This window comes from Trichoplusia ni, chromosome 14 (assembly GCF_003590095.1).
Source record: "Trichoplusia ni isolate ovarian cell line Hi5 chromosome 14, tn1, whole genome shotgun sequence".
In the NCBI taxonomy this organism is placed as follows: Eukaryota; Metazoa; Arthropoda; class Insecta; order Lepidoptera; family Noctuidae; genus Trichoplusia; species Trichoplusia ni.
In genome coordinates, this window is record NC_039491.1 from 2,353,362 (window position 1) to 2,370,514 (window position 17,153).

General features: G+C 35.3%; 1 protein-coding gene across 4 annotated transcripts in view; it reads left to right on the plus strand.

Moving 5' to 3' along the window:
• Positions 1 to 17,153, plus strand: part of LOC113500878 (protein roadkill) — a 50,755-nt gene that overhangs the window by 6,635 nt on the left and 26,967 nt on the right. For 2 of the 4 annotated variants that reach the window (XM_026881793.1, XM_026881794.1), the window contains exon 1: positions 15,887 to 16,147. In XM_026881793.1, coding sequence (XP_026737594.1) covers positions 16,134 to 16,147 — 14 coding nt within the window. In that variant the 5' untranslated portion in view covers positions 15,887 to 16,133. Of the gene's footprint in view, positions 1 to 10,716; positions 10,749 to 15,886; positions 16,148 to 17,153 lie in introns of those variants that run through there. The other 2 variants (XM_026881796.1, XM_026881798.1) reach the window with 2 other exon arrangements.

Consider the following 17,153-nt stretch of genomic DNA (forward strand, 5'->3'; position numbering starts at 1 on the left):
TAAATCCATGGACTCGTTGTACAACCAGTCGACCACATCCGTAATGAGGTGACCTTGTATAGTGTAGAACAAGGACATCCCTGAAGGATATTTTTGGGGTACGAAAAGGCCTTGGACTTTTGTCTCAAGGACTTTGGAAGCTCAAATGATAAATGACATGATTTCAGTTTCTAGGTCAATTCGCTCACTACCCTGAATAAAGAATATGTGTGTCACACAAAAATTCGAAAATATCGTGCTTATCGCGTTTGTAACGTTCAATGATATAAAATCTGTAGTTATGGAGCTGCAACGTAAATTATAATTGCATAGTTAAAATATAATGATTCGTAATAAATAGTTTTAGTACCGAAATTCGTATTTAATCAATCGTTATTAAGTACTAGCAGAATGAAGAGCAATGTACGTTAAGTAGAAAGTACACTTTCAAAATACGTAGCTTCCTTCATTGAATACGGAAGTCCTATAATAATGGATTATACAATGTAATGGAAATTACGTAAATATATTTTCTTGTGATACGAATAACGATACAGCTTTTTATATTGATAATGTAACCATTTCGTTACCGGAGTAACTTTAAACTTCCGCTCTCACTTTTTTATTTATGCCTTCGACTAAGTCGTTTCATTCTTGTATAGACCTTTCTGAAAGCAAGAATAAATGCATTAAAGCTAATTCTGGGATACTTTGTAGGGCATACATTACTCAGGGCGAAAGTTACTTTTTTTGTGGAAATTTTAAATATTGTGAATGTTGGAAATAATCATTAAGAATGGCTTGTTTCGGAATATTTGTAGGTGGACAGGTGTATATTTTTACTGCTAATTAATAAAATAATTAGAAAATTAACGCGTTATCTTATGTTTATGTTAATCAATTCAAAATGTTTGGATTTCATCGATTATTTGAATACGTAAACAAAACGTAGACGGTTATAAAATGTCTTAAGCACATGAAAGCCCGTCTTTCTCAAGAAAGTTCCCTTCTCTTTCATAGCTCTCGGAGATGCCGTAATGTAAAGTAACTAAAACAAAACTGTTGTGATGTTTGTTACGTCGTACGGAAAATAGAAAAACACAGTGAAACGTCTGTTTTTCTCTTATTATTGACTCTACCGAGAAATAAAGAAAAATGCTGGGCCGAATCAAATAGAAAATGGCAAATTTTACTTTTTCTTGTGTCAAAAAATCCTTGATTCGGAATCACGGTATACAATCTAGGTAATTTTGGACTACGTAAAAAGTTGCTCTTACGAACTACCAAAACGAAAATTAGTAAATCGTAGACTTAATAAGCCAGGTTATACTATATCTAATGATATCTATGTTTATTCGTACCTATAAATTCGTTATCTACCCGTATGTGTTCTAAACAGGCGTCCCGATCCCAATTCCCAGTACAATGTATGATTAGGGACATTACCAAATTACCATAATCAACATGCGTTTGGCGATTGCACTGAATGAGGGCTCTATTCGTTGCCAGAATTTAAGTACATAATTATCGTCAGTAGTTCACATTTTTTTAATTAATTATTATTATTTTAAAATTCAGCGTATTATATTTTGGGTATTAAACATTTATTTTTCTTTCTTTGCTTATATCAACTATCTAACATTTAGGATTATAGATACGTGGCACGTTTTATATATGTTTATACTTAAATGTGCCGACTAATGCGCAGCTATCGTATTATCAATTATTTTAAATACCTACCTACATGGAAACAAGGAAACATTTTCGTTTTAATTACTGCAGCAAAAGTCACATACGACATATAATTCTTAATATGATGTTTTATGTAATTATCCTTGTAATTAAATCATCGGCTAAATGAATAAATTACAAAGGTTAAAATATTGATTTTATATCAAATCGTGACGGCGGATGACCCTGCAAAGCGTTCACGCGTAGGAGATAACAATGTTAAAATAATACTTCCTTGTGTACTCAAGTGATTCTTGTTAGTACTATTAAGTATTTGGTCCTCATTGTAACAGGGTTTCTAAGTAAACTGTTTCATGTAGTGTACACACTGATACAAACGTTATCACACTTGTTATCGGATTTGTCATCGTTTTACCTCGATCTAATTCGGTACAACGGCACATAATCTGTTAGATGTTTTAGGGCTATCAATCGGCAAGCTAACGGTTTAACAGACATTTCACTGCAAACAGTTAGGCGACCGCGACACGAATCCTTTGAACCTGAAAGCGTTAATTACTCAGTATTTAGCGAACTAAGTACAGATTCAAGTTATCGCTGATCTAACCAATACATTCGTTACGGCACATGGCGTACGTGACATCTTGTCTGTCAATTATAATCAGACTGAAGTTACACGGAATCATAGGCACGGAGATTGAGACCGAGTAGATTACATTCTTCATTCTTGTTAGGAAACTTATGTACATAGAGAAAACAATTTCTAATATGAACTAATACTGTAGACAAAAGATAGTAGTTTTATTTGACCGTTGCTATTTGTTAAAAATATCATGAATGTGGTGAATTAAATTGTGAATACAGACGAAGCAATCGAAAAAGCTAGTGAATATAAAATCAGTCCGTTTAACTTCTCTACCACAAGTTTCACAAATTCACGCAGCGGTGGAACAACATTGATTGTTACGCTTGCTCGTTAGTGATTTCAGTTGAGTAATCTGATGTACTAAAATGTCCTTAATACCGACTAGTTGTTAATAAATATAAGTAATCATAATTTAAAAGCTGATAACACTTGTCACGTTTCAAATTCTCTGTCCTCGACCTTAAACCTAAATAAATTACTAGAGTGACTCATCATCATATTGACACCAACAACAGATTACCTACATGAGCCACCTAACAACCTAAACCGTTAACATCTCCTGTATATTTGTCATTCGTAAGTTATTTATAGCTAACAATTTTATTGTGTTTATAGGCGTTATCCCTATTAAAGCCACAAATGCGCAAATACCAGAGGTACGCGATGCGATAAATGAGTAACATCTACAATTATTGATTTCACAGTAAAACAAACAATAGAAGAGAGGTGCCGAGCTTTATGTAGGCTGCCTAGCTTATCATGCGTTTGGAATAATAAAAGAAAATTTGGTTCCTTATTTAGAAGTTTGTTCTTTAAAATGTACATGAGCACGTTAGGTACTTCCTGTATGAATATGCCGTTGATATCTGCTCGTATTTGAACTTTCAAAGTTGTGGACTCGTGGTTATTCTAACCGGTAGTTGGCGTATTCTAAAACAGATTTTATCCTTATGTGTATCGAGTTGCAAGTGTATTGTTGACAGTTGGGCACGAGAGGGGTCAGTATTCCGCGGTTAACTCGTCCGCCGGCAGGGCGTCGACCTCGGATTGCACGGACCCAGCTCGCCTGGACACTTGCATTGTCCCATCACCTCGCATCACATTACACTTGTCGATACCTATACTAATAAATTATTTATTACTTTATGTACACAAACCAGTAAAAACAGAACACAAATCAACGATTTTAAATTGTGTGAGATTAAGAGTATTTTATGACACTTATTTTACCAAAACACACAAAAAGTGATTTAAGAGATTAGATTTTAAATGGGGATTAAAAGGAATTAACTAATGCAGTGATAATAGGATTATAGACGAACTTTACGTATACACAAATACGGTACTTCAAAATAGAATTTAAAACCTTAAAAGTTCTTAAGCTTCGTCAGGTAGATAGTTGTTATTACAACTAAAACTACCTTGGCAGAAAAATGTTATTATTTAATGTCGTGTAATAAAAATGTGGTTTACATTTTATGGCATTTTATAATTAATTATCCAAGTAATGTAACGTGCTATGTTAATAATTGATACAATCCTCTGTAATAATGCATATAGCGGCTCTAGGGATTGATTATGCAACTGTAAATAAATAATAGTGCGAGCACACAGTGTAAACGTATCGAGATAGGCGTGGCAATTAAACATTAGTTAATTCGGTTATATGTCGGGTGAATCATGACCAGTGGTGTATGAGTACTGCAAATCAGGTTATCGATTTGTGGTAGCGACATGGGCCGGGCATCGACCCTCGTGGTTGCAGCCATGCCACTTGTACTGAAGCGCTTCGTGACCCTACGAGGACTGCTGCCTGTATCGGAAGCATAAATAACACACGTTCACATGTTTCCAGAATCATCCGCGATTCTATGGAACGTAGAAGCAACGTTCGTTAATCCAATTAATTTTACTAAACCATTCCCCTTATTCATTTAAAATAGTATGTTTGTTGTTCTACTTTCGAAAGTTTAATGTCTCGTTCTGATTCAATAAAACCCTTTAAATTTAGTCACCTACGGGCATTTTAAGGTAATTTGTTATTTTTATGGAAATAATTTGGAACGAAGCTATTAAAGCCACATTACTTAATGAAGATATCGTTAGGTAATCGTTCTAATTAGCAAATCTTAAAACCACTTATCTCATGATAACCATATCGAAATCAAGTTGACTTTGGATATAATTTTGTTAAGGTAAAGAGCATCTTAAAAAGTAATGATTTGGTAGATCAAAACTGACGCACAGAGCGAGAGTAACAAAAGCCATTTATAGGCTCAAAATAGCTCAAATATTCCGGTACAACTTTAGGAAATAGTTGTTGTTCTTCTTCATTCAATTACTATTTTACATTCTATCATATGCAGTATAAACTTGAGTTGCGTTTTAGTGTACGCCCATAAGTGTTGTGTGAATCACTAAAGGAATTGCTTTACATAAATGGGACTAGTTTAACGATCACTTTAGCAACCTCATGCATAATGTTTATTTGTTATTTATCCACTCTGCGAAAGTTAACGCCACAACAAAGAGGCCTAAGTAGTTATAAAATATGCATTTATAATCACAAATTAATTACGTGCTTATGAGCTGGTAAGAATAATATACATGATAATTATTGCTACTTAATGATTTCTGTATAATCGAAAGCCACTTCCGAATCATGATTTAACATTTAATAGCTATATCAGGAAATCTGTAATCATTAATTTCAATAATAAAATTCGGCATTGGTCAACAACTTGTATTCAACATTGGAAGCTTTTAAACAAAGTTCAAGACAATGTTAATGGCAAACAGGATACCTTTATCATTACGACGTTCTAAAAATATACGTAGAATTGAAATATTTTATTATTACTGTTTTAAATTTATCTCAACCCTAAATTCGTCAAATTGTGGGCCACCGTATTAAAATTTGTTCCTTTGGTAAACGTAAAAAAAAATGTTCTTAACAAACTGAGTTGTTGAGCAGATAGGTACACATTTAGAAAGGTGAACCTAGCGTTGTTATCTAACAACGTTTGACGTAACGGGGTCCTCGAAATACAACGAGAGGTCGGAAGGGAGGGCTCTGGGTCACGAATTTTACGGGTCCGGGTGCTCTCGACCCCAGCCGTGTTGGTGTAAGTGTGCCACCGATGTATGTAGGTTAACATCAGACGCGCTCGATACACCACTGCTGCCGATGTCGACCACATAACCTAGATCAGGGTGCGGAGAGAACGCTTATGAAATCTGGCGCACGCCGACTGCATAAATGAAAAGCCACTTTGTATGTCCGTTTGTGTTAATTTTATGTGCCGTTTCATATCTTCGCGTCAAATGACGATCCGATAAGTGTTGTTTAGGTAATTACGGTGTGTTAATTATAATCAGTATTCAGTAAATCGTATGATTCTCTCTTATACATGTTCTAAATTATATTTCGAAATTTTAATTGTTTTTTTTTATCTTCCTCTGTGGCTATTTTTAAATAATTAAATCAAGTAAATATGCGTAAAATATTATTAGAAACAGATTCCCGAGATTTTATAATAAGCTAATAAATATCAATAAAAGAAGCTAAAACTAGCTTCAATTATTGCTTAGAAATTAGATAAACCTATTGTGCTCTACAAGCAAATACATTAATCCGGTTACATATTACTGTATCACACATTAAAAATAATTGTAGGCTTTATTTTTGTTAGCGAACGACGCTCTTTCTAAGCCAAAATGCAAAACTAGCGAAATTATGTCACATTCTCTGTAGCGGTTAATGTAACACGAATTGCAAAAGTCGTGAGGCTTTGCGCACAACGCACGCCTATTATTTTACTAAAATAGAAAACATCAAATTTCTAATGAACACATACGCATTTTGAAATACTGTGGCCCAAATTGTGCTATCATTAGTAAGTCATTGTGGAACTCTCTGAATATTGGTATAAAAAAGTTCAAAAGAGTGAAATAGACAATTCTATTTAAATTCAGGTTTCAACTTTATTATTACAATATTCGTAATGTCAAAGTCCTAGTTTCCATGATTGTGCTCAATAAGTGAATGGCAATAGTCTTGCTCGTTATTGCACGGGTGGGACGTACACTGGTTTATGTAAAACCTGTATGTAGAAACTACACTATCATACCTTTCCTTATTTAAGACTGACAAGAGATTAAGAAATATTACAAAAAAAAAACAATGGGAAAGTTATTTGAAACAAAGGTCAAGCTATCTAAATTATAAAAAAAAACAGGGCAAAACTAGAACTAGAACTGTTTCATAGTTATTTAACACTGACTCATCTCGTCTATTTAATCGTCGTCAAATTTATACAAGTTACAATTACCTATCTAAATAGTACGGTTTTGAAAGTTGTCACGATCATCGATCACAGCCGGTAGAAATTCTTTTCATGACTAACTTTCAATAGTTTTGGGGAGAGAATACAAATGAAAGTTTTTACATGGTTAATTTTACTTTATTTTTGAAATCTCTTCAATAGCTGCTTTTTTATTTCGCTATTTACCGATTACGCTATATGAAAGTTGGTTTGACAAAGTGATATTTGAAATTTTGAAAGTTATAATTACTTGAATCTTCAAACATTTAATTAAGTGCGTATATGAAAATTAAATATGGTTAGGTTCTGAATTAGCATTTTAATCGAGAAATACTAAGTAGATTGTATTCTGAGAAGCGTTTTCTCCTGTGAACGTTGTAGGGTTGTATGCACTTCAAATATAATGACATATTCAAGGCTTTTTTTTTTTCTTTGAAGTTTTGAGTTGATTGCACAATGGAGTATAAAGCAAGGGTGTGTATGTAAGTGGCACAGGAATGCGCGGGCGAGTGCTCGGCCGAGCTGTGCACTGTGCAGCTGGTCCGCTTCTGTCTCGATACGGCCAATTGTGCGCGCCGATTTCAAAACGAAAGTACCGCGCATCTAGGACGGTGAACGTATTTCTCGCTCAGATCTCTTGCAATTTACCAGCCAGTAGGTAGGCACTTTGTCAGAGAATGCGGCATAGCCAGATTGTTAGATATTCATAACTTGCAACATATTACAACTAATCAACAGCATTAGAAACTTGCAAAACAAGCAAGTTTCTAATCTAGTACGTTTGTTTATTTAATGTGTGCTGATGTTTCGTATAGCCGCTGACCCTAAAGACGAACACGATGTCTATTTTACTACCTGCTCTACCCTAGGTATAACTAGCATAGTCAACGTTAAGGAACTAAATACATATTTGCTTTATTTAGTTCCTTAGTCGGCAGAGATCTATTAAACATACATTTATAATCCGAGGTTGAATATTTTAATGAATAAACCATCTCAACTTATAAGGAAGATATAATTAAGTCGAAATTATAAAATTCTTTATTATTTGTTTTGTTTAACCAAAACAAATGAGAACAAAGGCACAAAGCAACCGGACCGAAATATCTGTGCACATTCGGCTGTGTCAGCCAATCCACTGAACGAAAGCGGGTGACATAATCTGGACCGGGAGGTAAGCCGAGTTTCGCAGATATTTCGACCGACCTCCATTGTTATTGTCGGACCAGGAAGTTTCTACACGTATATGATTTCAAATTTTCATTATTTAAAACCAAGTGTGTTATGTTATGCATGTGTTACATGGTTATACTGTAATGAAATGTAGAGTTGATCTATGTTACATTATTAGTAATGAACTGGAGGATTTACCTAAGCCTGAACATATTTTAGAAGGGTGTTATGAAAGGTGAATGGGGCGTGAAATCGTTGTATCGCTTGGCTTATACTGCATTGAGCGGTGCGACTCGCTGTTATATCACACGAGATATCGTAACTTTTGCTCGTTACTTTTGTTCAATGCTCTAGTAGAAAGTACACGAGCCTCTCGCCTTTCTGTTGCTGTTTATTACATGGGAGCTCAACGTTTTAGAGAGGATAATACTTACTAATAGAATGTAGACTATAGTTTTGTCATTAAATCTAATTGTGTTATGTAGAGTCATTACTTCTTGGCATTAACAGTCCCAAGTATACAAGACAGGTTCTTGAGGATAACCATAATTAAATCATCGCTTTGATATAGCATCATAAATTATAAAGATCCCAATAATTTACAACGTACATAAAGTTAACCAACTCTATCAAACTCCTATTTGATCAGTCGCAAAAAATATGGCACAACTTTGCTGAAAACTTTTAAGGATATTTGAAAAAGCTTAAGCTGTTATTCGTTTTAGCTCTTAAAACACGCCTTAATATATAATGCAAAATGTTGTTACCTACTTGTTTCTATATAATTAAATTGTTCTAAACCATAATGGCATTGAGATAGAGAGAGATAGAGACAACAGTATAAAAGTCAATATTAAATTATAAAAATAACATCTTGTGTAATATTTGGTAAAAATATTCAAAGCTCACAACAAATCTATTTGAATCATTCATTAAATATTCATTTTACTATATTTATATATCGATGTGATATTGACATTCGTCCAGATTTTTCTAGGCATTTCTCTTATGATAATAAAGCTATAAACAAATTTCGATTTATTGTGTTTAAAAAAAAAGAAAGTGGTGTTTTTCTAGTATGATAAATCCTTTGCAAAATTGACTATAAGATATATTTTTTATGAAAAACGTACCAGAGGACCCTGGGCTTACGGTAGATAAATAAGACATCATATTTAAAAAAAAACTAACAAAAAGAAATCATAGAGTTCATAATTGACAATCACAACACATCTTACACCTATGAGTTAATGAGTCTTTGTGATATACGAGTGTACTAGACGTGCGTTCTCTCAACCTACTTCTTGAATGCCGCCATCTTGTACACAGAAGTCGACTCTATATTAGAGGATATAAAGATTAAAACATTATATATTCACTAACGTTCTCAATCCTACATTTAGGAACTGCTTTAGATGCGCCACTGAATTATAAACTCTATTGTCGTGGGTGAAGGTGTAAATTAAGACCGAGTCGCTTGTTTGAATACTGTACATGTTCCATTCAACCATGAACTCCTTTGAGGAGCGTCCCGCGTTGAGACCTCAATTTTTTAACTCTCTCACTTATTGGTCAATCGGCGTGACATTTGTATGGCATGGCATATTACTATTATGTGGCTATAAATCGGTTGTTGCAAAAACGGGTACCTAACTAACTTTGCGGGCACGTAATTATTTAGTTACCTAAATTGATCTAGGGGTGATTAAATTTTGATTACACATCGCAATACTAATGGAGAGGTGTGATTATGATATGTTATTTTTTGTACTTGAATATTATAATAAAATTATGTAAGTGCAAATATATTTATGTTTATTACGATAATAAGTATAAATAACAGAACGATAGCCATTGTCTTTGATTTTTACTACCTTTAGGTACACAAGTAACGCATTTACAATTTATTATTATCATTGTAACACATTTTATACTGACACACGCATCCGTCGGTCTGTAAAAGCAAACAGTGTCAAGGCGGCTTATATTGATTTCAAGCTTGTAATGAGTACAAAATTACTGCACAATTGATTTTATTGTTGTGCAGTTAAATATATAGATATATCGCGGTCACTTTTGATCTCAATGATACCACAATCTAATATTTTATACGTAAAGCTTACTGCGGCATTGGCACCGAAATACATTTGGTGGTTTCATGCAACAGGAGTTATATTGCATTACCCTGCTCTGGCACGGCACAAGATAGTTTAGAATTTTAGTCTTGAAAATCAATATTGGATTCGGTAGCGTGTATTACTTTCTGGAATATACTCCTTTACCAAGCGAGCATTCACTTATGTATCAAGTAACTATGTAAAGATTTGAGTATGTTACGAAATTCAATTGCCTTTGTACTTCATATTGTGCTTTCTCTATACAATGTCATTAGTAAATTGATATCGTTGGGTAAGACATTGAGACTTAAGAGGCACACAAATGTTGTCTCCACAGCCCACTGCACCATACAAACTCATCAAGGTGAGTTGTTTATGGCGCTCTTTTCCTAAGATCTATGAAATACATTGAGTGCTGTATGTAACATACAGTTCGAAACATAAGCTATAAGTGAGGCTGTTTGGTAAATAAAATAAAAAATACATTATTCATTTATTACAATATGGGAATTTCGCTAGCCCCCGCAGAATTTAAGTTTTAGCTAGTCAGCCAGGATATAATAAATTGATTTGTGTTTGTCCTTCTCCTTGACCTAAAATTCCCTGTCGCACATTTCATCACAAATATTCACAACCCGTGGCTACGTAAAGAAGGTACCATTAAATAAATTGTTTCTAGTACTCGTTTAACATTAGTGGCCGTGGTTCAACAATGATTTAATGATTGTATTATGATTTGTTAATGTAGAGTTCTATAAGTTAACAGTTCGGTATTTTGTTTCAGGTATTTCGAAACGGCCTAAGCACCTCAAACGTGTAAGTATCTTTCAATAAAAATATGTAAATAGGTATCAGCATGGTGTATGTCCAAGATGCATGTCTGTTTAACGAAGCACCTCGTCCACCGGGCCGGTGGTTGTGCAAGCGCATTGTAAAGTTGATTGCTCAATCAGATGCATCTTGTTTCGTATAGCCATGCGTGAGAGTATAATTTCCCAATGGTTAGATGTATGGAGAAGTCGAGTGCTTGTCGCGGCGGTTTCCCAATAGAAAGTCCTCAGATGCAGGAAGCGCAACACTGCAGTGCACGTGCATTTGTTCGGCCGTGGCGCCTGGTGGGGCGCCGGCCGATGCACTTTCATGCTGGTGACGTCACACCTTACCTTTCGTCAGCGTCACACCGCAGCTCGTAAGAGCTGTTACGCAATGGACGCACGCCACTCAACTTTCCAATTTCGACAACGCGCTATTGTGTAGCGCTTTCAAATTTTACTATACCTTCGCCCACTTGAGCGGCGCTTTCTTGCATTTCTCTCTTTTAAGCGCAACTGAAAAATGGTCTAAACTCGGTGCGCCAGAGCTGTGTACTATGCACTTTCACTGTTGCGTTCCGCCGCTCTTCACTAATAAATAATATGTTATTAAAACATTTAAATTTCTAGGAAAAATTGACTGTCATTTAAATTAATTTAAATTACTTACTTGGCCACTGTTAAACTAATAATGGAACAGGGTGAATTGTTTTCACCATATTGATTTTTAAAACCTGTGTAAATAATTATTAGCCAAAAATAGACAGTTAAAGCGTCTATGGTAGAGATGGTGTTGTGGGATTTTCACCAACACAAAGTGATAGCGAGCTTTCCACGTAGCGAGAGTCGAGGAGAGTGAACCGCTGCTCTCTCCCTACCTTTATATCGCATACATATTAATAAAAACATTTAGAACGAAAACAGTAACGATATAAACAACTACGTAGGTATTTAGCATCGTCGTTCATGAACTTAGTGCTCTCTATATAATACTTATTGCTCAATGGCCTCCTTTCATTTATATGTAGGTTATGAACTAAAAAATATATTTTCATAACTTGGTACATATTTTATTTATTTATGATTGAACTCTTCATGCATTCAATACTTAAGATTGTCTTATAACGTACCTGGCCCAGCAATAGACTAACTGTATTAAGAAAACCCCTGAGCAGAATATCCCATCTTTTCCTTATCGCTACTTTTTATATCTAACTATCAGATTGAAACTTTTTATTTATAGATTTACCCTTTTTTGGAGTGAGCGCCATAGAAACGAAAGGTCAACTCGTATTGTAAATGAGAAAGTTAATCGTGGAAAGTGCGAGCGAGCGGATCTGTGGCACCCGGTGCAGTTTCTAAAAAAAATATTATACCAGGCTGCCTTTCGCCCCGCTGCGAGATTTAAATTGCACGTCCTTATCTAGATCGCTAGACCCGCAAGTTATCCCTTAAATGCAATTTCTTTAGCTTTGCACTAGTCAGGCATTCTAAGCGATAGGAGTACCTACGTTTTGGCTTTAGGACAAGCATGTTTTGTTTCAGCTGCCGCAAAAAGCGCAAAAAAACGAACGTCGAATGCGTAATATTTTCCTGATCTCTTTCCGGTATTAATTTTTTTTTTTATCAAATTTCTTATTTAAAATTGTCGTTTTAGACAACAACGTAAATCAGTTACAGTATGAGACACAGCCGCTCATCGTTTTCTATTTTAAAATATTTTAAATACTTTAATTAATGGTGCGACTTAGACGAAAGTGTGTCTACATGTAAAACAAATTAATATGTTTTCTCCGTTTTAAATGGTATCAATTTAAAACTGAGTTCGTAATCAATAATATACTTTCCCTTTAGATAGTCAGGCTATTTAAATATAATATGCTACACAAGGAAATAGACGCAAGCAGATCGCTTTTAAAATTGTTTGTACTGTATGTCATATAACCTAAAATGTTTTTTCTATAGCTGTAGAAAAAGCCAGGGACACGGCAAAAGCAATTTGAGCATCGTATACAAACAAACACAAAATTATGCAAATTGCTGACACACGCTTCGCACATAAAGTAACTAGCTGTCGATGCTACTTTGTTTCGTGTGGGGTGTTCTATAATGTTTATGTAAATAGAGGTACTATATTGATTTTATAGAGAACATTTACATACTATTAATATAATCGAAATATTAGTTTTATTATTCAACTTGCTGTTGCCCGCGATTTTGTCCGCGATTGCGTCTTCGCGGTTATGAAGATATGGCAGGATTTTTAAAAATCTGCTTAATAGTTTTGGAGTAATCGTGAAATACAAGTTGAAACCTAATTATTTTAACCTTTTGAAAAGTCAGCGATTCAAAGTCAGCCTATTCCCGTGACGTTAGGGAATTTTGAAATAGTAGCTTTAGATCCTTTACGTTTAGACACGTGTTAAAAAAAAACACGCTATATTTAAATCAAATGTTTCTTGTAAGTATTATTTTGGTACAGATTTGATAAATATCCAGATTAAGTGTAGAGTCCTGAATAGTTTTGTAATTTAGCCATCGTTTTTTTTTTCTGTAGAATACCAAAGCTGCTCCGTATTCGTAAGCACAAGGTTGCGGGTTCAAAACCCTTGCAGGTATCAATGTGACTTTCAATGTCATTGTACTTTTAAAGTTATTCTAAAGTCTTAATAAAAGATGAATGTCATGATATATCCTGGACTCTACAGTTATGGAGACAATTTGGCAGCTGTGGATTATTTTTAGATTTTAGTATGAAAATAGGATTGTCTGTTCTTTAATGTGACCAGAAATGTTTTCTCTGTTATTTGCCAAACTACATTATGCCCGTCTTATGTAGCAATGTTACAAGGTTCCGATAATTCGTGAAAAAGAGAATCTGCTTCAAGTAAATATTAACTCTCCCATAATTTGTTACCAGTATTAAATACGGTGTCACATTTATTCGTCCCCTGCTACAAAATTATTTCCATATTGATCCATCCTGATATTCAAACGACTACTTGGAAATTTAGACTCGCAGATTTCTGCGAAACCCTCCTACAATCTTGTTTAATTTATATACTCACAAACTACGGACGTGTGCAGTTTCATTACCCAAATGCAGTGGAAATTTGCGAACACATATTTTCGTACAATCAGCATAATAAAATCACGTATGTTAGGCATATTTTGTTTTAATAGACATATTTTTCAGTGCTGAATCATAATACGGATTAACTTGTTTATACTTCTCTCTGCTGAATAAGTATCGCGGCACGTTCTCAAATAATTCAGACTTTCAGGTTTAAAAAGCTATGACTCATGGATCAATACATACGTACTCGAATAAAATTTGTAGTCAAATTTGTGCACTTTCAGGATGATTATTCTTGATTTTGCGTGTCTATTATCAAGCCCGAAATTTAACGGGTGTCTTTTCTGCCCAACACATTATGAAGTCTATTGCCGTAAGGATCAATAGTCTACGACTAAATGTAGGCACACTGAACTATGTAGTATTGGTAACTAATTAACAAATAGAATTATCAACCTTGTTTTCAACTCAGTTATTCGCCACGAATTCCGAATATTTCCTTAGGAACACACCACGAAACGATTCAGTTAAAACAAAAGAGCAAATAATGTGAGCAGGTAAGGCGGGTTGTGGAATCCGAGGCCGAGGGCTTTTTCCCTTCGGGAGGTTAACCCTGAAGGCTCAAGCCAAGGTCGACAAGTGTTTGAGACGCCTTAGAGGGCGAGATGACTCGATGACTTTGACTAACCCTTGCGGTCATATTATTTATATATTCAGTTGTTGCAGCCAATGCACGCGTTATGACTGCAACTAACCTCCCGGCCTTACCAATCGACTTCTTTCGTTCAACTGCCGTATCTCTACCTACGTATTTTAATTTTGTTTTAAATATCGGGCTCGCTTTAAAAGAAAATATTTTTACCACTTGAAAGATTTATTCGAATATCTTTGTAGTAACAGAAACAAATAATGTAGCTGGCATCAACGTTAGAGTGGTCTAAAATATATTGAAAGGTACTTACTACACGAAAAAATAATCTTAATATAAAATTATGTATTTTAATATTTAGGCGTGATTTTTATAGTCTATCCGTTGAAAGTGTTTACTTATCATTCATATTCAAATGTCAAAGATTTCGAGCAGACACTGTATTGTTTAACAATAAGCTAATGTCATTAAGGTAATTGCCGATTAAAAACAAGTTTTCGATACCGATATGTATTAAAATCGAAACAGGTATGATTATACAGGCATTACGTTTATAAATATTCAATACCGGAACCCAGCAATTTATTTTTTTGACAGAAATCGATACTTTTAAGAAATCTAAGGATGCACGGTAGCTATAAAACTTCATTATCGACCCTTTCACACAATAAATAGGCGCGGCGTAAACCAGCAATACTTTCAATTTTACTTTCTTAAGTGTGAAAATTATGCGTGGGAATTCAGTAGAAATCTAAATGTTATGCTTTTTTAATAATCCGCTATGTCTAAATATTGCAATTTAAATTGGTTATGTTGACATTTGAATGTAATTCACATCTATTTGTTAGCTGTGTCGAACAGGGCGGCTCAAGGCTCCACTCGGGGGCAACAACTTCTCCTTACGTGCAATGAACAAAGCTGCAAGTCAATGCTCAAGCTTGATATCTCATTGTTCGGTAGGTTAAATATAAAGTAACAAGCGGTATTTACAAAACAGTAGTGCAGCAGTCTTTGAAGATAAATTTAAAGTAATAAAAGTTACTTTTAAAATAAAATTAATTTTAATCAAAAACATTTGACTTTTCTCAATAAAAAATAACCTTTTAATGCATGGCACAATTTATAGGATATAGGTACATTATACATAGCCTTTGTTATGTATAATTAGGCTCCCTAAGTTCAACTTTTTAGTCTCACATCCGTCAAAAAATCGTACAAAGCAGCTAAAGCTTTCACCAATACAATTGAGTCTGAACAGAGAAAGGGTCCGTGGTGCGCAGCTGTCCCGCAGGCGCCCGCTGTCGGGCGCTCCGCCCTCGCTGACCCCGCGCCTCCGCTCCGCTCTCTGCGAGCGGCGAGCGGCGAGAGAAGCGCTACATTCACATTACGCCCGACTCCCCGAGTCTCGGCATTCGAGACTCCAGTACACTCGCTGTGCTCGGCAGTCGCCCGTCGTTCGTCGAGCGTAGCGTACATCTGTCACGTCACCGCGCGCGTCTTACCAGCCATGTGGTGAAGTGAAACTGTCAAACGTGATACACTTTCGCATACCGGTGTTAAACGGTATTAGTGGACTATTGCACTTTTTATACATTTGACTTGTGATTGTTTGTGTTAACAAAGTGGTGCAACAATTTTGGAAAATTGGATTATACGAACGTATAATGGCCTTAGCCAGGTGAGCTATTTTGGTTGTTGGAGTCAACGCGGAACTAGTTTATTTAATAATGTTCATCGAAGGACTTTTCGTCGGTTGGGCCGTTAGATGATTAGAAACAATCACGTGTACGGTGATCAGTTGGAAGATGGTGGACGAAGTTCTTTGTATGGTGTACTAAGCAATGACATTAATTCATTATGTCAGGTATGCTTTCCTGAACTTCCTAAATCATTATTTCTGTTGATTTCATTTAGTACTTACTATCTCTACAATGGGCGAAAGTTGCTTTGCCCCGCACGCGCATTTAACTTTCCTTGTTGTGTAAGCTGAACGTCAAACGACAGGTAGAGAGAGCAACTTAGAAATCGAGTCACTTTTACTGCAACTATTATCATTAACAATAATAACTATTTTACAATTATTTTACGTTTTAGTTATTCACAAAAAATCAAGACTGCTTTTGCATGTCACTCCCACAGCCCTCGAAATGTGTTCATTTTATGGTGTTTCGATGTTTTCTTTTATTCCTTGGCACCCTCATTCGTCACGGCTACCCCAAACAGTCGAACCCCACTGTTGCTGGCTAGACGCTTGTTTTATTTGGAACGTCGTTGGCTCTGAGCTCGTTTCGGTTTAATATCGATGCAGTTACTGTTTGCTGTGTAGTTGTATTATTATTATTTTGAAAACTTTGTTTTTAGAAACCGAGAATAAAATGATTTCTAGTTGTGCATGCTTACCTTGTTTGCAGCTGCTTCTATAGAAAGGCGTTCCATTTTTGAGCAAATAACCGAAATGCATTTATTTTGGTACCTGTATGCTTTTAAAATGTTTCAAAACCAGATCTGTTACAAAGAAAATACTTCGAGGCAGCTATAATACGGTGTCATAACATATGGGTTCGTTCCTTTCCTTGAGCAGGTAGTCAGTCAGGCGAGGCCGGAAAGCGCTCACCTTCTTATGTCCCTATAGCCTTTTTTTCATTCATGGTCCTCTTTTTGTGTTGGCAAACGGAACGTTCCTG